Genomic DNA, 23430 nt, shown 5'->3' with positions numbered 1-23430 from the left:
CATAGATAGGTGGAGGAAACCCCCCAAATTTCTATACTTTCTCCAGAAGATCTCCTGGGTGGTCCCCACACCTTTCTTCGATGAAATGGATAAAGCATTGTGTACATTGCTGTGCGATGGAAATACACTCTGGACAGCACTACTAGTGCTATAGTGGTTGGTATACAATGGCAGCATTTCCCTTCCAAATATTAGAGCATTCAATTAGACCTTCCAGCCCCAGGTTACTAATGAATGGGCTACACCCCCTGTGATGACCCAGCAACAAGGCTGGAAAGGATCCAGATGGAAAAATATATTTATGCATTACATATATGGGGGACCATTTAGAAGTGGGCTACTTGAACTCAGCTGGGCTGTGTTGGAGGCATGGGACGGAGCCAATGAAAATGTGGGATGGGAGGGCAAACTTGCTTGCTCAACTCCTCTGTAGAAATGAAACATGCTTCCAGATGTGAGGAAGTTCACTGGGTTTAGAAAGATGGGACCTAATGAGCATCTCATCACTTGGGTACATTACTAAGGAAGGAGAACTTTAGTCCTCTAGAGAACTACAACGGGCGTATGGCCTTTCCCCCACCTAGAAATATAAGTATCTTCAGCTTAGACATGCCCTGAAAAGCCTAGACTGGAGGGACCATATAGTAATCCTCTGGAAAACAGAGTATTATTTAAAAAACTGGCTAGTAAGGCAATCTCTCACACATACCACATGCTGATCAACAATAAACCAAATAACCTGAAAACAATTGGGCTCATTTGAATCGGATATGGGACATCTAGAACACATTGACTGCAAGCTGCCCTGATGCACCTTAGAGAAGTGGCATTGAAGACACTAAAGATGCTGATTCAGCGAAAAGTGTTACATAGAGTGTATTATGACAGAAGTAAGCTATTTAAGATGAGCAGAGTGCAGTAGCCTACGTGTGGAAAGTGCAGTGTTTCTGTCGGTTTCTTCTTCCAAACAATATGGGAGTGTTTTAAAATAGGAATATATTTGAGGAAAATAACTTCTGAGTGGTCAGCGGTATTAAAGGTCCTCATAGCCAATGGCCTTCAATTTTTTTTTTTTTTTAGGTATTCCATGCAATGCTAGCTTACCTAGTGCTGCCCCAGGAACAGTGTTAGTTTATATGCATGGTAGCCGAACTGTTGTATTAGCTTGTTGTATCTTTGACACAGAGCTTTGTTTGTTGTTTTACAAAATCATTAAACCGAATAAAGATATTTAAAAAAATATTAATTTAGTCCTCATTGGTTTTAATTTGCTGTAATGGTTGGGGACCACTCCTTCGCAGATCAGCTAGATTTTGGGTTAAAAACCATTTACCTGTCTCCGAAGGGAGGATTTTATATTCTATCTAGAACAGTCTCCTCTTTCTTGTAAGGATTCTGAATGGTTTAAAATGCATGGAATGTGGATCATGGAAGTAGTTATTTCTGGCAGCTGGCCATCTTCAAAAGCACCACACCATAATCCAGTTGTCCTAAGAATGTTAGCTCTTGGAGATTGTGACCTTTGTCCACTCTTAAGGTTCTAGAACTTAAATTTTAGTGGCAAAAGAAGGTTAAATGTTGACTAATTGCTATTATCTTTAAAAGTAACCCTAAATAATGGTCATTATTTATATCTTGAATGATAACTTTTTTAAATGTTGACTGTAGAAACCTACCTACAGTTTACGTTCCTGTACAGTTGGCTTTAAACCTGACATTTGCTTTCATGGATGGCCCAGATATTGTTGGTGGTTACTGTGCTTACATTTTGTTTGCAGTACTTATCAAAGCAGGTAGTGTTGGTAGCCATGTATGCTTGTCCCTTCCTTTATTGTTGTAAGCCTAATTCACAGTTTGATTATGAACTTCATGCATAGGTAAGATGGTTTCAAAATAATTAAATTGGTCTCACACAGTTCAGCTACAAGTAGTTGCCCTTCCTCCGTATCTATTCACAATGAAGAAAAGGTACCAGAGTTTGCATCATTTGCCCAGTTTTTAAATGCCCTTACAAATGGCAGATCTAGACAGTCCGCTGTTAACATATTTCGCTGGTGCCAATAAGCGATCTACAGTGTCAGAAAAGGTGGTCGTAATATGAATTGCTGTGTCCATCTGGAAATGTTATGATTTATCAAAGTGAAAGCGTCCAGTGCTTGCCACAGTTCATTCTGCCTAAAGTTCAACAGTAATATCAGCTATATTAAGAGTCGTAGACATCCTAGATGTTAGTCACACAGCTACATGAAATGCTTTCACACATTTACTAAGCATTGCTCCTTCTAATTTGATTTAAAAGATGAGGTTGATTTTGTTAGTCCAATTTTGGTTTAACCTGTTTTGTGAGGTTCTTCCAAATACTTCTCTGGATCTGCTCCTGTCTTTTGCTTCACCTGTGAGAAGGTTTCTATAAATTCGCTCTTCAAGAAAAACAATTTATCTTGGATAGTGTTGTTTCCTTTAACTTTTCAGCACTGCTGTTCCCTTTTCTCCTTGGCAAGACATTTATGTGTGTGTGTGATGTGTGGTAGATGTCACTTGCCAGAAAGGATTCCATTCTATACTGCAGTCTTTAGACTATTGCAAGCTTGTAAAGTCCAGCCTATACCTGAAATCCTTAGGAAGATGCAATATCCTCCAGAGAAACGCTATTAAAATAATGCTATTTAGACTTTATAACGGTTCTGGTCTCAGGGTATGTGAATAGAAATGTGCTTCCTTTATGTAATTCAAGCATTTTGCATGCAAGTCTTTATCCTGTCATGATGCTTTGGAAGCAAAAACAAATACAGTGTGATCAGGTAGTCTGATCCTTCAAAGAACGGAGTAAAGTTCTGACTACTTACATTTATTTAAGTAAAAAAGAACTGCAAACTGTGCTACAACAGCAAGTTATCAAAATTCTGCAGACATTGTATAAAGCTTTCTCTACTGTATAAATTGTTCCTAATTTTAGACAGTTATGTCTGCAAAGCTGTTTTTGTACATGGTTTTAATGTGTAAAATGTCTGATCGAACTACTTCTGCACTTTATTTCTGTATTAAAAGAAACTTGAACTGTCTTAAGTAATAAATTATTCATTTGATCATTGCAGTGGTCAAGGCAGTCTGCTCCAGCCTTTCATATACTACAGATTCCTCACATTGCGATACTCCTCTCGCAGGAATCCCTATTGCCGGTAAGCTGATCACTATTATTTAGTGTCCTGCTCATACATTTTACCTTATATATTATATTTATAGTATCACTACATAGTGATGTCAAAACTGAATTACTGATATATGTGAACTAATGTAAAGACAACACTAAGAAATCTATTTGGTGAAACCGGATCATGTAAAAACTAATTTTAAGAAAATACAAATTTAAGGAAGCACAACTAAATTGAAAATTAAAGGAAACATTTTAAAGGGAAAATCATTTTAAGTAAAAATTCTAAATTCCAATAACATGCGTTTTTTAGGGATACTGAAAGTTTTTTGAGTTCTGGGATGGGTATTGTTTAGGGTTGCTGAGGGGTTTTTAGGATTCATGGATGAGTGGAGTTTAGGAGTGGTTAGGGGTTTTTAGGGTCCAGAGATGGGTGGTTTGTAGGGGTGTTGAAATTTTTAAGTGTTCACAGATAGGCAGAGTTTACGGCTGATGAAAGGTTTTATGGTTCAGTGGTGGGTAGAATAGAGTGGTCGTGAAGGGTTTTTAGGATTGAGGAATTGTAGTTTAGGGGAGGATAAGGTCTTTAGTGGTTCGGTTTGGGTAGAGTTTATGGGTAGAAAGAGTGGTGTGATTTAGTAATCTCTGACGTTTAAGGGTGGTGAGGGGTTTTAAGGGTTCAGGGTGGGTGGAATTTAGGCATGGACAGGGGTTCATAGGGTTTAGAAATGGGTTGAAATTAGGGGTAGGGATTGTTTTAGGGTTATGAGTGGTTGGTGTTTAGGGGTAGGAGGGACTTTTAGGGATCAGGAATGAGTAGAGTTTAGGGGTCAGGCATGAGTTTAGGTGTGCTGAGGTTTTTTTGGGAGGGGTTCAGTTATGGGTGGAGTTTAGAGGTAGAAAAAGCTTTTAGGGTTGAATAATGATTTGCCTGTTGCCTCAAGAAAGAGGAAGTGCAGTGGAGAAATGTCCGACTATATAAACTGTTATTCAGACTGTTGCTTGGTTATGTAATTCTTTCCCTTGGCATCTTGGGAAAGGTAGTTTGTTCTTTGAATACTACTGCAGGAGAATGAAGGAATGAAAGACTAACCTAATCCTCTACTCAGGTCCGGACATAGTACTGAATAGGTAGTTGATATGGTGATCAACATAAAAAAGGTGAAAAGATTACTGCGGAATATAGTAAGATAAAAGCATAGACTTAAATGGTGGAGGGGGTGACAGATTTACAGAAACTGGTCAAGGTTGTGTATTCAGGGGAAGGTAAAAACACCAAGCGCAAGTGCCGCAAAGCAGATAAAACCTGGCAACAAGAACCCTCCACTACAAATTTCTCCACCCTCAAAACTTCCACTCGCAACCACCACCAACTCATACGCACCACCAAAAGAGCACACTACAAGGAACGCATAGACAACAACTCCTAAAACAGCAAAGAACTCTTTACTGTCATCAAAGAGCTCTCCAAACCCAAAGCCAGCAACCTAGACCCCTTCCCCCCCCCCCACACACACACACAGACCCTCTGCAACGCCCTCTCCAACCACTTCCACCGCAAAATCCTGGACATACACAACAGCTTCACACCACACACACACACACCCACCCGACCAACACTGACCCCCTCCCTCCCCCACCCCCACACACACACACACACACACACACACACCCATTCTACTTACCACCTGGGCCCCTACCACTGAGGATGAAACAGAATAAACAATGAATTCCATCCACTCGGGATCACTCTCCGACCCCTGCCCCCATCGGATCTACAACAAGGCCAGCCCAACCATCGCCCCCATACTTCGAGACATAATCAACAGCTCATTCAACACCGCCACCTTCCCGGACCCCTGGAAGCACGCATAAGTCACTGCACTGCTAAAAATTAAATTTTTTTTAAAAAAAGCTGACCCAGGCGACCTCTCCAACTACCGCCCCATCTCTCTCCTCCCCTTCCCTGCCAAGGTCACTGAAAAACTAGTGAACACCCGCCTATCCCACTTCCTTGAGGAAAACCACACACTCGACCCCTCCCAATCCGGGTTCTGCAAAAACCATAGCATGGAAACCGCCCTCATCGCATGCACTGACGACATCAGAACCAAAGTCGACAGGGGCGAGACCGTCGCACTCATTCTCCTGGACCTCTCCGCAGCCTTTGACACTGTCTGCCACCAAACACTCCGTACACGCCTCCACAGCTATGGGATTCGTCACAAAGCCCTAGACCGGATCTCCTCCTTCCTCACCAACAGAACCCAAAAAGTCTGCCTCCCACCCTTCCAATCCACCGCCACCAAAATCATCTGTGGAGTCCCCCAAGGATCATCCCTCAGTCCCACACTTTTCAACATCTACATGATTTCATTAGCCAACATCCTCCAACCACACGGCATCACCATCCTCTCCTACGCAGACGACACCCAACTCATCTTCTCCCTCTCCCGCAACCCTACTATCGCCAAAAGCAACCTCCACACTGCACTCCTCGACACCGCTTCCTGGATGACCGCGAACCACCTCAAGCTCAACTCCAACAAAACCGAGATCATCATTTTTGGCCCCCTCAAATCCATATGGGACACCTCCTGGTGGCCATCCGCCCTAGGCCCGCACCTACCCCAGCACCCCACACACGCAACCTTGGCATCATCCTCGACCCCGCCCTCTCTATGACCCAGCAAATCAACGCCGTCACCTCCTCCTGTTTCAACACACTGCGCATGCTTAAAAAAAAACTTCAAATGGATTCCCACAGAGACCAGAAAAACAGTCACTCACACACTTATCAGTAGCAGGCTAAACTACGGCAACGCCCTATATGCCGGCCTCAAACTCAAACGCAAACTCCAGAGAATCCAGAACACAGCCGCACGCCTCATCATGGACCTACCCCGCCATGAACACATCTCACCACACCTCAAATCCCTTCACTGGCTTCCCATAGACAAAAGAATCCCCTTCAAAATCCTTGTTCACGCACACAAATCCCTCCACAACACCGGCCCATCCTACCTCAACGATAGAATAAACTTCCACACCGCCACCTCCGATCAACCAACCTCGCACTCGCCACAGTCCCACGCATCCAACACACCACCACAGGGGGCAGATCCTTCTCCTGTCTCGCCCCTAAGGCCTGGAACTCCCTTCCCATCAACCTCCGCAAGACCTCCTGCTCTTCAGAAAAAAAACACAAGACATGGCTATTCGAACAGTGATCGTTCCTCTCCAACCCCCCCCCCCCCAGCGCCTTGAGACACTCATGGGTGAATAGCGCGCTATACAAATTTCTTTGATTGATTGACATTAGAAACATGAGTGTGAATTCAGTTGAAGGTGACATTAGAAGCATGGGGGGGTCATCCTTTGTGCTTTGTAGGATTTCTCAAATAGATATGTTGTGGAAAGGAAACCCCTTTTGAACTTGAGCAAACTGTCACCTTAGCTGTCTGCATCCTTTCATTGGTTCTGTCCTCTCAAGGCATCCAAGGTGTTGTAGTGGATCACGTTCTGCTGTTGAGATTGTAAGCATGCAAATGTCCAGTCTTCATTCTGAGAAATGAGGGTAGCTTTGCTAACTGATGTACTTCGTTCTTTCGAACAGGTATTAAATCAAGAGGGACATTATGACCTTATTTTTTATATTTTCCTCTTGCGGCTATTGTATGTGACTCGAGCACACAGTACTCCTTTGTTCTGCTATGTGGGGGTACTGACCCTCTATTAACTGCCCACACAGAGTGTAATATTTCTTCACAAACAGGTGATGTGATTAATCAGTATTTACATGTATTTTGGTGGGTGTGCCATTTACAGATGGCTGTTGTACTCTTGAGTTTGTACTGTGTTGATGAGGTGCCAAGTCCTATTCAAATAGAGAAGCCTTATTTTTTTTATCTGGCTCAAATGAATCCGTGTGTCCTAGTGTGTTTCCATTAGATTCATTATGTATCTTTTTTTCCTCTGAGGACACTTCATAAAGAGGAGTACCTAAACATTTAGGAGTTTATTACTTCACCAATGTCAACTCTTCTTGGTTCCCATATGCATTTACACCCATGTGAGCTTATCGCAACAGCAAGTTTATCAACAGGCCACAAGGAAACAGAGTCCCTCAGTGGAATAATTATAATTACCCCCGCCTTCAGATACTATTATATTTCTTCAGGAATATCTAGAGAAAGCTGTAGGATCCGTTTGGAAGAATATGTGTGGGTTGGGAGAGAGGCTGAAGGAAGCCAAGCAGATAGAGGATGGATCTTAGGGGATACTGTGGGGATGGATTTTGGTGAAGGGGACAGGAGGAAATATAGGGAAGAATGGAGTTTTGGGAAAGTAGTTTGGGATTTTGAGGAACAATAATGGGAGGATTACGAGAAGGAGCTGGACAGATTTTGATACTCGCAGATAGAGGAAAATAATGATCAGAGGACAGTCTTGTGAGGAAGAATATGAGGGAGCTGAAGAGAATTTGTTTTGGAGCTTAAGTCAACACATTGGCAGATAGAGGGTACCCCCCGCATCCAACGCTTTGCATTTAAATCAGTGAGTCCCATAGAGACTGGGAGCCCTGAGTAGTCACCACAGAACTTAACTAACATTTTTTCTGCAGTTCAGGTACTGAGACTTTGTTTATGATTTTTAGAAACTATTACTGAGTGTGAAGCTACTTCACTCAGGGGAAAGAGTCTTTATTATTAATTCTATATCTGCACCCATGGGCTTCCTTATCACAGCTGTTGCTTTGCCTACAAGGGCCCTGTAGCCTGTTTCCTTCAGTTCTTCATGTGCATGAAGCTAATGACTGTGATTATTGGAAATTTTGGTTTCCTATTTTATATGTCTAGTGGGAATGTCCAGACTCTGCTCTAGATGAAAGGTTACCTGAGCTGCTGGGTTGTTAATTTTAAAGAATGTATCCATAACTTGGTGAAATTAAATTAAACAAAGATTGAAGTTTGAATCTCCAACTAAATGTGGGAGAGCCTGTCACCAGAGTACACACCATACGCACAGGAGTATTGCCCCTTTTCTGCCCAAAAAGTGAGAAAATTCAGAGTAAGAGTTAGAATGTAAGTAGACCTTAAGTGGCCAATGCAGCCTGCTTTTAAAAAATGGGTTGTACTGTACTCTCATTCCAAGGAGATTGCCGCTGTCAGCACTTCATCTGCTCCAGGTTAGTCTGTTGAAAGGAGGACTAAGTTCTGCAATAGGTGTCTCTCAGCGAGTATGACAAAAAAGGTGGCTTGCCTTGTGAACATCCGATGTTGCAAGACATTACACCTGCAGTGCAACAAAATGATTGGTAATGTGTTCACCAGAGAATACATTTTAGGCAATGAGCATGGGCCACAAGAGAGTTCTGGAATATGGTACCTGAATGAGTGCCAAATTGATGTTCAACAACCCTTATAAATCACTCCATTTTGTCAGTTTTTCTATGCTTGTTTAACAAATAGTACTTCTGGATTTTACAGTTACTTCTGGCCCAGATTCCTCACCTGACTTATGGCTGCTTTGTCCCCTCTCCAGAACCGAAATGACAACGATGAGTTGCATATAGTGACTCCCCTGCATGTTGATGTCATGTTCACTTTTCCTCCCAGTTCGACGTGGATCCAGAACCCTGCTCTCAGCATTTTCAGTGTTTTTACAGATTTTGCAAAGACAAATTTCTTGACAGTGTGCAGGGATGTCTCCCACATTAAACTGCAGGGTTTACGCTGTGCCTGTAGAAAACAGATATTAGTTCAAATCCACATGACGGTTACCTTTGGTACCTTGGCTCCATATGCGACTTGAAGACCTATACAAATGCTCCCTGGTGCATCCGAAGTCCATCGGGGAGCTCAAAGTCAGGCTCCATGTTGCTTATCATAAGAAGCAGGGCTGGTCCTTTTCAAGGTCTGCTCCAACTCTTTATCGACATCAAAGATGAGCATTGACACAAGATTCTCTACCCTCTTACCACCATTCCTGCTTAAGAAAGAAGTTGCTCAGTCTGCACTCAAGAATCTCAGATTCCGGCAGTGCCACCTGACTGATCTGTAGTTGAGATTGAAGTTAATGCCCCTGAATTTCCTGGGCCATTGCAGCATATAGACTTTTAAGGAGGCAATGCTGCAGTTATTCCAGACAGTTCCGGGTCCCTCGAGCATCTTCTGGCCCCACCAACACTTTGGGTCCTCCTCTTGGACTGTGTAGGCATGTCCGTCCCCAGCACTGACTGACCCCATTCATCTTCTTTCTGGCATTCTGTTCACACCAGGCCATGTCTCAACACCTTTGCCATAGACTCCACCAGTAGTGCAGACTTTGGCACCAGTCTTTGCTTGAGGGCCCCCAGTTCTAGACTCTGCCCCAATCCCAGTGTTGGTTTTAGATAATTTTGGGTAGATCTCCACCTGTGCTACGAAATATGCTATGAAATAATGAAAGTGCAACCTGTTACTTTAGATGATTGTTTCCTTGTCTCAACACCAATATTACAGGAGATTGGAAGCCACGTTTTCTTAAACGCACTTCATGGGCTTGATAAGAAGGTGAACATTTTTTTTCCACCTCATTACATTGGTGCTGGCCTCCACTTTAGCCTTAAATGCTAGTGAACTCGGCACCTCACCTGAAACTGAGTTGGGTTTGCCATTGGGTCTCTTACTGAGTGGTGTGTGCTTAGCAGTATTGGTTCGAAGGGACATAGTGGCATTGGATTTAGAGTTGCTCGCAGTTGAATATCATGGCAAACTTACTGACTAACGTTTTTCAGCCTGGGCCATTTACTCGGAGCTTTTACTACAATTCAATGAGGTGCTCACTGAGACCCTTGCAGCTACCTGGTCCAAACCATGCTCAGAACCACCTGTGAGCGAACCAATTGCTTATCACCACAGACCTGCACCTGGAGACCCATCCTTTCTCATGCAGCATCTGACTCTGCAGAGGTGTGCTATTCTGACTTTAGCAATCATTGAATCCCCATTGCTCCTTCTGATGGAGAATCTAAGAAGATTGGTGCTCTGCCAGTTTGGCCCTATTTTCATTGAATACGGTTTGTCTCTTTGGCTGTGACATACATGGTCTGTGGGGGATGGTGTGCAATATCTTTTCCGATCACCCTCATGATTTTAGACATGTCATGGGCATTAGCATTGGAAAAGCTACATCCAAACGAGTCATCTAATGACATCCAGGCGTCATTGATTAAAATGCCCTTTGACTGAGCCAGACTCTACGAAGCAAAGGCAAATTTGGCCCTGTTGGCCTTTAAGGATAACTAGACTATGGCCTACCCCCTGAGATTACTTTCTCCTGGCTCACCAGTTCCACCAACAATACCTAAACTTCCAGAAGTATTCTAGGGGCTTTGCCTAACGTCCAAGGCTGCCCTCTCAGCTGCTCCAGATTTTTGTTGGCTCTAGAAGGAGAGTTGATGGCAGAGGCTGGAGACAACCAAACATTCTGTAGTCCTCTTCATTGTCCTAATCCACGGCAGCTGCTGTCAAGCCTCTTTAGTTCCCCCTCCATATGTCATGTTGGGCTGGCAGAGAGTAGGATAATTTTCCCTGCCTGGCAAAGTAACAAAACAAGTGTTTTCTTGTTTTCCCCTCTGGGGCTTTCCATCACCAATCCAAATTCCTATCTACAAGTTCTAGAGACGATTCTCCTTATAAGGGCTGTTCTGGACACTGGCTTTAAAGGCTTTTTTCACCTCAGCTAGTTTGGGGCACTGAGGCTGTAATCCAAGTATTTTGGACTAACGCCTTGGTTCATTTCAGCATGGATGTTTCGGTTGGTGCATGGTCTCCTGGTATTGTGGAATCTGCTTAGGTCTCATTTCTGCTGACCCATGTGAGTTAGTCAGTGGAAAATTTGCCTTCAGTGGGCCCAACACTGGGGACACCCCTTGGACAACATCCATATATCGGAGGTGGCCGCCTAAGGCTTTGAATGGTGGATGATGGAGGCCAACCTTACAGGCAGACCATTCTGCCTTCCCCACAGTAGTGACCAACGCATCTTCTGGACGCGGGAGATTACCTGTATGAGGTGGAGATCAAGGTCCTCTAGTCATTGGTGGAGCAGCGTCACCTCTTCAGTTTCATACAGTAGAGCACCGTGCAAGTGGCCCGCAAGGCTTTTTTAACCTTCTACCAAGAATAGGTTGCTCCCGATCCTGAAAGAAAACTCAAGTGTCGTGGTAATGCAACAAGCAGGACAGAGGGAGGTTCTGCACCCTCCTTTTAGAGGTTCAATACAGGGATCACTCAGCATATCCCTGATGGTCCATTACCTGGTGGGTTCACTGAACATCAAGATGGAGGTTCTTAGCGGTGATAACCATGCTGATCATGAGTGCTAGCTAGTTCCGGAGGTGGCTAAGGACCTCTTTACACAGTGGCACTCACTCTCAGTAGAGCAGCTCACTACCTTCCAGTATGACCAGTGGCCAGCCTTTCAAGTTCGCTAGTTCCCTGCTTGTGGCTTTCTAGGAGACATTTCCGCCGTCCGACTCCATATTGCATTCTGGCCTCTGCCGCTGATCCCATAGGTCATGAAGTTCCAGAAGGACTGGGCCCAGCTGTTATTAATACCCCTGGATTGGGCTTGAAGGGTTTGTTAGCCCAAACTGCCTGATCTTAGAATCTGGCATCCACATCGGCTGTCTCTCGGAGAGGATCTGCTGTCCCAGCAGGAGGGCAGATTTCCGCACCTGACCCGCCACAAGCTGCACCTCTATTCTCAGATGGTAGGTGTCATTTTGGTGGCTTCCCATGTACTTATGAAGTCCATAGACTTTGGCCATTGGTCTGAATTTGTCTGGTGCAAGTACTAACAGGTTATGCTCTGTGTATTTCTAAAGCGCCCTATCTCCGGCGAGGGTATCGTGGTGTTGAGCAGGTGTGATCATCTTCATGCCAAACTGATTTTCTTTCTTTTTGTCTCTAGCATAGGCAAGTCTTAGCTATGGATGCAGTTAAGGGTTACCTATCAGCCCATTTGGCTTTTCTTCATTTTCCTGATCTGCCCTCTTTATTCAGGTCACTTATTGTGATGCTTTTTAAAAGGATTCTTGTATATTTCCCCCTCCTCCTTTCATTTATGCCACAGTGGGGCCTTTTTGATGTGTGCCGTTTGAGCCTGTTCAGTGTTGCCTCCTGACACTTTTGACCTTCAAGATGTTTTTTCTCATGCCCATATCTTCTGCATGTTAAATCCGTGAATTGTAAGTATTAGTTGTCCAGCTGCATGTACTACCCTTTTCCCTAACAGGCGGATTTCTTGGATTTGAGCACCCTTTCTAGTAAAGGTGGTCTCGTCTTTTCATGTGCAGCAGTTCATTACTTCATCACTCCCCCTCCCGCCCCGTTCCTCTCTCACTCATATACCAATAACGAACAGGCAAAACTTCACCAGTTGGGTCATAACCATGCCCTTAGTTTTCACATAGACATGGCTATGGAGCATTTAGTGAACGATCAATTCTGTCCAGTTTGCTAGTACAAAGAAAGGAAAGAGCGTACAGAAACAGACCTTACCGAGATGAATTGTTCTTCGGGTTTAAGCTGTCGGCGATCTGGCCTAAAAGCCCCCCACCCTCCCTATGGTCTTTGTACTCATTGCCCCAGAATCGAAGTTGTGACTTTGGATAGGGATCTTCCAGTGATGCACATCTGACAAGTGGTTACATGGGTGTCTGTCCATACCTTTATCATGTAATACTTTATTGATTCTCAAGTCCGCAGAGAGGGCCATTTTAGGAGAGGACTCTGTTGTTGGAATTATCCACCAGGAGAACAAGTTAAGTCTCTTCAGTAATGCTCTCCCTGGTGGATATTCTAACTGAAAATTCCTCACCACTCATCCTCCTACCGAAGCCATACTGTCAATATTCCAATTTGGCAGCCTCACTGCTTATGAGGATGCAGATGTATTTCCAGTAAACTGACAGCGCGCAAAGGTGGCACTACGTCACTTGACGGAGTCCACCTCTTTGATAGATCCTCTCAAGGGCACTGTCTAATAATAAGTTGCCCAATGTCAAGTTGTTGAAAAAAATACTACTTGACAACACAATGACGTGTAAAACTGAGAATCCAAGGTGGCACTCACCATTGTTTTGTTAGTTTATACTTGCCAGAAATGTTTCTGGTAGTATGGTATTCTAGAGAAGTAAAGATCCATTATTCAATTGTATGTTTTCTCTTTTTTTTTTTTCAGGACTTTGTTTACTGAACTACGGATAATTTTGGAGTATGCAATAATGAAACCTGCGTGCCCCGAGTTTGTGAGACGACTGTGTCTGAATAGCATTGCCTTTATAAGCAGACTGGCCCCAACCGTGGCATAATTATATTTCAAATAAATTAAGTATATGTAATATATGTACACATAAGCATTTTCAGAAGCTGGTATTTCTGCTAATGGTTATAAAAAAAGTCAGGCGTTTTACATTGATCTCAGTCCAGGTGGCATAGATTTGCTGTACATTTCCTTGTTAACAAATCTTGTGTTGTCTTAAGTTCTGAAAGTTTCCCTGAATCCACCCTGTTTCTGATCAGTGAAGGTGTATCTGCTCACATTTAAAGAAAAGCGGCATCTTGTGGCTATACAAACATATACAAACTGTAGGGGGTGCACCTACTACATCTGCAACTACAAAGAATCTTGTTCGATAAATGTGTGTCTTTATAATAGGATGAATAGAAGAAAATACTGTAGGAGCACGTTTGATGTGATGCTTTTACCTTGTGTATTTATATTTAGCACCACCGTAGAAACTGAAATGTCTGCTAACAAAGAGGACATGTTCACCCGCCTATTTTATCGTGTGAATCATATACTTGCGCCTGGTAGATTTCTCAGTGTTTCTAGTTTGGTGCTTTACTTGAAGCTTTTAGGAAGATAATGTATTGTAGGATGTAAAGCAAAGAACACAGTCTACACACGTGCCCAAAACATTGAATGAATGATCATATTTTAGAGAATTAACTAGAAGCTTGATGTTGATTTCTCGAATGAAGAAGATAACTTACTCACTGAGCAGTACCTCTATCAGCACTCACGAATTGTGATATTTTTTTGGTTTTGCGTGCATTTTTGCCTCAGTATTTCTTTTTCATACAGAAAACTTTCTTTTTTTAGTAACCATTATTTTAAGTTGTTTTCTGTCTGTTTTCGAACCAAAGACTGAAGCAGCACCTGGTGAGTGGCGAGTGTGTATGTGTGACGAAAGAACAAGCAATATGTAAAACAACATGCATATTATCTGTAATATGAGACACTGAGGCTCCGTGCTAAAAACTTGTGTTTGTGTTTTTTATTTAAAATAACTTATTTCTTGGTCCCATGCTTACGCTACATGTTTAGATACAGAAAGGCTGTCTTTGGTTCATGTTTCATTAACGGAACATGCCCAGTATTTTGTGTTGGCTTTACAAAAGAGTGATAGTAGATGATTAGTTGGGAAAAGAATACTGTACAAGTGCCCATATTTATGACACAGGGCAGACCGAGGACGTCACAGTCATTAATTATAAGAATAAAATTAATTTGTGATTTTGTTTCCCCAACTACTGTTTTTTTTGGTATATATACCTTCAGGTATTCGCACTTTAATCGATTTTGAAAACATCTGTTTTTTGTATGTTTTTGTTTTGGGTCTGAAAGTGAGTAAGGCATAGTTTTTTTTATAAGTAGAGTACAAACTTTTAAGAGCATCTTCATAGCATAGAAAGTGAAACGGGGGCCCTTGGAGGAACTACAGTGGCCTCAAATGTATTGATTCCATCATGCATCAGGTGGTACGGCACATGGTGTTAATAATTTCTCAATGGATAACTGAATGCGTTTTAAAACTATTCCTTGCATCTTGCTAGCTATGCATATCTTTGTTCCTTATTCTTACTGCAGTTTGCATGATAATATACGGGATCAACTTATTTGAGAACAGTGGAGCTGCTGAACCTGGGCATTATAATTCTTTGAAATTTGACTAGGTTGTGTTTTGCGCATGAGGTAGTTTCTTGTTATGTCATTCATACATTTCCAGGCACTTGCTACATAATACATGTGGCTTAAGGTACAGATTTTATTATGAAATAGGACACTTTTACCTACTTGTCTAATTTTATACAGTTGAACTGACTGATGAGGCCGATTTGTGGCACCCCTACTTGCTACTTAGGACCTGCATGGTACTGTTGTACAGGTGCAATTAGCCTGGTTATCTGTATATCTGCAATCTACGTAAGGTTTTTATTACAAAACTACATTTGTACAAAAATAAAGTCAATGTAAAAACTGAAATAGTTTCATGATTTTTTTTTTCACTTCTAATTGACTTATCTCTCAGACCTCTTGACTTAGTAATCCAACAGGACCCTTGATTCACCTTGCCCTTTAACTTGTAAACCTCTGTTTTACAATGGATGTGTTTTCATAGACCCATATTTCAGTTAACACTATTGCATTCATCTTTTTGTGCTTTTGTCTCTGTATATTTGATTGCCTTTTCATTCTGCATTCTCCACCATCTTTCTGTTTTTTCCCTGTAAAAGCACCCCCGTTTGTCTGACTTTTCCGCATGATGCTCCAGCCCTTACCTTTCACTTTCTTCCACCCTTTCCTTTGTGTTTTCTCGCTCTTCCTCTCATGTTTAGCCTCCCCATCCATCCTCACTACTTCTCTTTGCTTGTGTCCTTCTATTTGTCGTTCTTTCTTCCACTCATTGCCTCACTTTTATTCTTGGTGTTGTCATACTTCCTGTTGACTCTCCTGCCTCTTCTGTCCTCTGCCTCATTATCACCCAGCCCATCCCCTTATCTGGCTCCTTTTAGCTTTTGCCTGCACAGTGTTTTTTCTGTGCCTGTTAAATCTCTTGTTTTAAATGAACACGAATGAAAAGTGGCTTAGAACCCACTAAGTCTGAACCCCATTCAGAGGGCCACGGGGCAAGCAGGGGTTATTGGGCCCAACCAAGGTGGTTGAGGCCTTTTACTCCAGATGTCCTATGGCCCACGCTACTTTGGATCCCACTCAACTGGGTCAAGCACCTCTTTCTGCACATAGTGGCATAGCACTAGCATTCATTGCTCCCTAAGAGGAAAGTGTAGATACAGGTCAGAGGACAGGACTCATAACTGAACATACAGGGAGTGCAGAATTATTAGGCAAGTTGTATTTTTGAGGATTAATTTTATTATTGAACAACAACCATGTTCTCAATGAACCCAAAAAACTCATTAATATCAAAGCTGAATATTTTTGGAAGTAGTTTTTAGTTTGTTTTTAGTTTTAGCTATGTTAGGGGGATATCTGTGTGTGCAGGTGACTATTACTGTGCATAATTATTAGGCAACTTAACAAAAAACAAATATATACCCATTTCAATTATTTATTATTACCAGTGAAACCAATATAACATCTCAACATTCACAAATATACATTTCTGACATTCAAAAACAAAACAAAAACAAATCAGTGACCAATATAGCCACCTTTCTTTGCAAGGACACTCAAAAGCCTGCCATCCATGGATTCTGTCAGTGTTTTGATCTGTTCACCATCAACATTGCGTGCAGCAGCAACCACAGCCTCCCAGACACTGTTCAGAGAGGTGTACTGTTTTCCCTCCTTGTAAATCTCACATTTGATGATGGACTACAGGTTCTCAATGGGGTTCAGATCAGGTGAACAAGGAGGCCATGTCATTAGATTTCCTTCTTTTATACCCTTTCTTGCCAGCCACGCTGTGGAGTACTTGGACGCGTGTGATGGAGCATTGTCCTGCATGAAAATCATGTTTTTCTTGAAGGATGCAGACTTCTTCCTGTACCACTGCTTGAAGAAGGTGTCTTCCAGGAACTGGCAGTAGGACTGGGAGTTGAGCTTGACTCCATCCTCAACCCGAAAAGGCCCCACAAGCTCATCTATGATGATACCAGCCCAAACCAGTACTCCACCTCCACCTTGCTGGCGTCTGAGTCGGACTGGAGCTCTCTGCCCTTTACCAATCCAGCCACGGGCCCATCCATCTGGCCCATCAAGACTCACTCTCATTTCATCAGTCCATAAAACCTTAGAAAAATCAGTCTTGAGATATTTCTTGGCCCAGTCTTGACGTTTCAGCTTGTGTGTCTTGTTCAGTGGTGGTCGTCTTTCAGCCTTTCTTACCTTGGCCATGTCTCTGAGTATTGCACACCTTGTGCTTTTGGGCACTCCAGTGATGTTGCAGCTCTGAAATATGGCCAAACTGGTGGCAAGTGGCATCGTGGCAGCTGCACGCTTGACTTTTCTCAGTTCATGGGCAGTTATTTTGCGCCTTGGTTTTTCCACACGCTTCTTGCGACCCTGTTGACTATTTTGAATGAAACGCTTGATTGTTCGATGATCACGCTTCAGAAGCTTTGCAATTTTAAGAGTGCTGCATCCCTCTGCAAGATATCTCACTGTTTTTGACTTTTCTGAGCCTGTCAAGTCCTTCTTTTGACCCATTTTGCCAAAGGAAAGGAAGTTGCCTAATAATTATGCACACCTGATATAGGGTGTTGATGTCATTAGACCACACCCCTTCTCATTACAGAGATGCACATCACCTAATATGCTTAATTGGTAGTAGGCTTTCGAGCCTATACAGCTTGGAGTAAGACAACATGCATAAAGAGGATGATGTGGTCAAAATACTCATTTGCCTAATAATTCTGCACTCCCTGTACAAGCAACGCACAAAATAAATCAATGTGCAGCCAAGTACCTACTTTTTATAAAATAAATATTTTAATTCTAATTCTACACATGAATAGGTAAACAGCATTCAAAAAGCAATAACACTGTTCCCCCTCTGAGGTTGACAAACTAGTAGTTGTCCGGCCAGTACCCACCTACCCAACTCCTATATAATGGATGCGCTGTTATTCCCCATTCACATGTGGCAACATCCAGGGAATGTAAACTTCTAGGCCCTTTTCATTGGTTATTCCACACCCCACCCCTCCCCCCCACCCCCCTCCACCCTCCACTCTGAGACCCAGTAAGATGTAGTCACTTAGTCAAATAGGGTTGCACAAACCAAGGGAGGTATGTCCCCCTAGGCCCAGTTCTCAGCTTACCCACTCTAGTTGTATGAAACCGGGCAGCAGTGCAATGCAGTCATGGCTAGGATCAACAAAGTCGAGCTGCATGCATCAACAGCTTCTGCCAGGCTCTGGCTCTCTCTTCTGAGTTGCACTCACGAACATAGCCGCTCTGGTTCCAGCCATACGCGGTAAGTCTTTTTACTCCGGATCAGTGCACTCTCCTTCTCCCTCGGGGGTCCGACGGCCTCTCCTTTGTCCTCTGGCCTTATCAGACACGAAACTCCCCAGTTCTTGGTTGCAGCAGCACTTTCTGGTCACGGGCAGCGACCAAGACTTGAGCCTCAGTTCTCCGAGCGGCCCCTCCTGGCATATGGGTTTGTTCCAACAAACGTTACTTGTCTGTTCACGCAGGCATCAGGGGTCACAGCAACTTACACGGGCTACGGCCCAATCAACGCAGCCCAGTTCCTAGGCGCACAGCGTCCCCTCTTGGCAGATAGTCATCAGCTTTCACAACGCTGCACAAAGGCGTTGGTCAGATCGATAACAGGACTTGTCCTTGGTGCACGGTTGCCCCCTCCTGGCATGCAGGTCACCAACTTCCACAACCCAGCACACAGGCAACAGTTCAGTTGATGTGGCACTGCTCCTTGTGCACAGCAACCCCTCCCCCCTGGTAAATGGGGTCTCCAAACTTTGCAATTTAGCACACAGGCAATGGCCCGATCGATGCAGTGAAGCTCCTCACACTTTACTCAGGAGCCCCACACGTCTGGGTTTCCTTCTGGATCTCGCTCCCTCCAACACGTTCCCCTCCCTCACCGACACACTGGTCTTGGCGAGCAGACTTCAAGGGCAGGTGGTCTTGTTTTCTGTGGGTGATGTCTCCTCACCCAGCAGGGAGACTAGCAGGCTAAGCCCTAGAGCTGGTCACAGGCAGAAGTCTTGCACAGCTTCCCCTCCTTATGCAGTGCGGCTGGCTGCTCGACTGATGGCAAAGTATGGGGACTCTGACTCCTCTACTGATAGTTCTTTTCCAGATGCAAAATGTGATTTAAGGTCTGGTATGTTTACATTTTATGTTGGGGTTCTGCTCCTTTGAAATGGACAACTCTCCCCTCTATCCGTCCTCCTCAAGGATGTCTGTCACAGTAGGCAGGGTTGCAAAGCTGGAACCCACAACGTGATTCATGGGAGTGACCAGAGTTCAGACCTGGATGTCCGCCACAGTGATATGCGCACCAGAAGGTAAACCTGGGCCCTCAGCCCAACCCTTTATAATTCTTATTAGCCCCCATCTTCCTCCTTCTGAAATGTGTCTGGACCCCCTTTTCTGTCTCTGAATCCAAGAACCCTTTGAAATGCACAGGGAGAGTCTAGCTCCGCCCTCATCCAGTACTTGCCTCACACAGCTCACAGGAATGCAACAATACTCAAACCTGCTGGGGGTGAGGTGTTATTCCTCTACTCGTGTTTTCAGCAGGCAGGCCTGGGATTCCCAAAAGAGAACCCAGGGTCCTCAATGTTATGTTCTTGTGAAGGAATTCTACACTCTGTGTACATTCACAGTCCGTGCTCTGTCCAGCCCGCTGTCTTCATGCGTTATGCTACCACCAGAATATCCACATGCAACATACACTCTTTGTGCAATGTTCAGCACAACAGTCCCTCTGTACTTTGCCAGTGTTTCACTTTAAACACATAAGCCACCACACAAGCACTATGTGCACACTGTACCACACTTCACCCTAGGTGTAGTGTATCCCCTTGCGAGCAAACATGCACTATTTTCATCAGGCATGCACTCCACACCAACCTAATGTAGGCCAGGGTGAGTTAAACACAGTGCAGCAGAACTTTTAAAAAGGTGAGTGAGCCCATAGGGCTCACTCCAGTGACAGTGTGTAAAAAGGACCTTTTCACCACTGTTGATCATTACACGGTATGCTGCCACCTCATTTGTGCTGTTAAACTCCTGGTGGCGGCAGTAACCTTTCACCCCTATGAGGGTAGCGCCTTGGGTGTTTCTCCCAGTCCAACAAGACTGCAATCTGTGAGCCAGGCCTATGTCATCGAGCACACGCATGATCTGTGTTCACTTATGACAAAAACATCAGCATAAGGGATCCAGACTACAACACTGCTGGGCACAGTCAGGGCAGGTATACATGTCTTCACCATGCAGAAGACTTTTCTGTTCCAACGCTTAACTCTACTTACCATTGGCTTTCTCCCACATCACTCTTTTCCTTGCTTCTTTCTATTTGCTCTATAACAAGGTCATGCATACAGACAAAACAATGTTTTATCTCTACAGAGGTGGAGGGACACTATCCTTATCTCCTCTTGCCTAGCACAGGAGAGATGGAAATGGGCAATTGCACAGGACATAATTCTAAAAGCACACCATATACCTTTTTCAGGCATTGTTCAGACAGGCATGGCACACAAATGAGAAAAGTGGCAGTAGATCACACCTTCAATTTATAGGGAAAACTAGACATAGATTAGTGCCCAATACACACAAATGTCAAAGATTTGCACCTATGCATTATCATCCATGCGCAGAGGAGAAGGTACTGTTGATAAACTGGTACAGGACATTTGCCTACAGATTTCCTGCAATTCCACTGGGTCAGATTGTAATAAACGGGTTCAAATCAGATCGAAAGTGTGCTGATACTGATATCTTTCTGATGGCCAAGCCAAATAAGGTATTCCCACCTAATGAACTGTCCTACAAACACATCAAGATACCGTCACACAAAGATCTACTTACAGTATGGAGGGGTGAAGTAAAGAAAATATTTCACAAACTTTAAAATTGGCGCTTGAGATAATAGAGTTTGGGCGTTTGCAGCTGCCAGACATAAGTATGGCTATCATTAAAGCAGCAAGAAGCCATCAACATAACAATGTTATGAGCACAATATGCTTCCCCTCTCCCTCACTGTCCCCCCCCACCCCCCCCCAAGGAATCCATCAAGCTGACAGCAGAGGATGCTCCTTCTTGCACCTGGCAGCCAAGGCTTGGAACAACCTACCCATGCACCTCAGGACTGCATCGTTACTCCCGATATTGAGAAGAGAACTTAACACCTGGATGTTCAAATGAACATTCCTCTACGCAGCAGCATATAGCTCCAACGCCTTGGACCCTCACGGCCTCACGGGTGATTTGCTGCGCTCTAATGTTTGATTGAACTATGGCACACAAAAAATACCTATTTACAAACACTTCCTTGTGAGACAGCAATTATCATTACTTTAAATGTTTGGTAGCTATACATCTCCAAGAGCTCATCTGTCTGTTGCGACATACACAAAAGGGATTAAGCAGAAACACATTTCTGCAGTGCTGGCTATTAAAGGATTTCTTGCAGGAGCTAAAAGACTACTCTCCATGGAGTACCAGCAGCTGGGTGGAATTCATATTACGTTATATCAGGATTAATGAGGCCGCCCTTTTAACCCATGCACTATGCAACTTAAAAACATCTTGCCTTAAAAACAGCTTAGGATGGCAAACCATTTTAAAGTAGTAAATGTGTTTTACTTCCTCATCTCACCCTGCACTATATGCCACTATATAATATTTGTACTGCATTTGAATCTAGACGAGTTTTCACTTTAAAGCATACACTAGTTACTTGACTTTGGAGGTGAAACTTTGAATTCTTATGTGGCTCTTCTACCTTTTGAAAATGGAAATCATGTGTGGGAGCATTGTGGGCTTACAGAAGAAAAAGATTACTGCAAACACTTCTGAACTCAACTACTAGATGGTGGAATTATGTACAGCATGTGAATCTAGAAATCTTTCAAGCGGCAACAAATACATTTGCAGCTAAGTAACTGCTATTTTTGTCAACAGACTTCACATTTGATAAACAGGAAGATATAGGAGCTTGGCCACCTACTTTGTCTTGCTAAGTACTAGATGTCACCAAGGAAGTGGCAGTAGAGAAGAATTATAGCTGTCAAAACGGTATGTGGAAAGAGGCCACATGTTGGATCAGCTACTCTCCAACTCAATCAGTACTCATGATTTAAGATTAGTTCAGTCTTCAGTTAGAGTCCAAATTACGCATGAGACTGCATTGTCATGTGATATGGTAGTGGTTCTGTCATATTTTTGTAATTTGTAAAATGGAATGGAATGCTACCAGAGGATTTTCAAAGTATTTTGGATCATACTGGTACGCCATCTTGAAAAGAAGAGTGTCCTGAAAAACAAGTTTGTGGTAAAGAGTACAAACATTCAACTCACAGCCAATTGAAATACGAAGGTCTAGGGACACCAAAAGTGCGTTCTTAGTAAGAAATAGCTAGTATGTCTTTTGTAAAGGACATTCCTTAAGCAGACATTTGTAGAGCAGCTGCATTGACTTCGGTCCATACATTATTAAGGTATGACATTGTGTATATACAGGCCAGGAGAGTCACAAGTTGTACAGACTGTTCTGAAGACTTTATTTCAAATGTATACTGCTTTTCCGAAGGCAACCCTTTAGAGGAATCAGGTACGGCTTTAAGGCCTATGTCCCGCACGGGAACTACAAATGATGTTGCAAATGGAAAATGTTACTTATTGCTGCTTATGCTGGTGTAGAATCATGTGAAAACACAAAAGAGAGTGGTGGGGGTCCTGCCGCCCCACACGTACTCCCAAAGCAAAAAATACAAGTCCATAAACCACTGGAAGTGTGAGGTCGGAGAGGTGGGTGCAGCTGGATTAGTGCACCTCAGATACTCGTACCGGTTAGGTGTAGATAAATACTAGATGGAGGTGTGCGTGAAGGGATAGCTATGGTTGTGTCTCAGAAGAGGGAGTTCCCTTTACGGACTAGGTGGTCTCACACACATTATGGTGTCATGCTTCATCATTTGACCACCTAGCCCCACCCAGGTAAGATAGTACTACCATGGCGGACTCAACCTCGTTGTTAAAGGAACAGTCGAGGGAGTGCTGAAATAAATCTTACTGGATAAATAACAGGGATCCAGATGAGGTTGGGAATAAAAATACCGTATCACCAGTCCTGGTTGGTTATTTTTTAATACAGGTGTACGCAGTTAGGGTTAAAATGGAATGGGGACTCAGTTGAGTATTAATGTCTCGTAGAGTCTAAAAAACAAGGACCAACATGTTTCTGCCCTCTCTAAGTGCTGGAAGGTCAGGGGCATTCGTCA

General features: G+C 43.4%; 1 protein-coding gene across 2 annotated transcripts in view; it reads left to right on the top strand.

Moving 5' to 3' along the window:
• TMEM33 (transmembrane protein 33) overlaps window positions 1-15469 on the top strand; it is a 75395-nt gene extending 59926 nt beyond the window's left edge. For both annotated transcript variants that reach the window (XM_069201826.1, XM_069201821.1), the window contains exons 7-8: window positions 3096-3179; window positions 13382-15469. In XM_069201826.1, the coding sequence (XP_069057927.1) occupies window positions 3096-3179; window positions 13382-13511 (214 nt within the window). In that variant the 3' untranslated portion in view covers window positions 13512-15469. The remainder of the gene's footprint in view (window positions 1-3095; window positions 3180-13381) is intronic.
• The last annotated feature ends 7961 nt before the right edge of the window (window positions 15470-23430 follow it).

The sequence above is a fragment of the Pleurodeles waltl genome, chromosome 1_2 (genome assembly GCF_031143425.1).
Source record: "Pleurodeles waltl isolate 20211129_DDA chromosome 1_2, aPleWal1.hap1.20221129, whole genome shotgun sequence".
NCBI classification, from domain to species: Eukaryota; Metazoa; Chordata; class Amphibia; order Caudata; family Salamandridae; genus Pleurodeles; species Pleurodeles waltl.
Note: the sequence above shows the minus strand (reverse complement) of the source record. Positions and strands in the feature narration are given on the sequence as shown.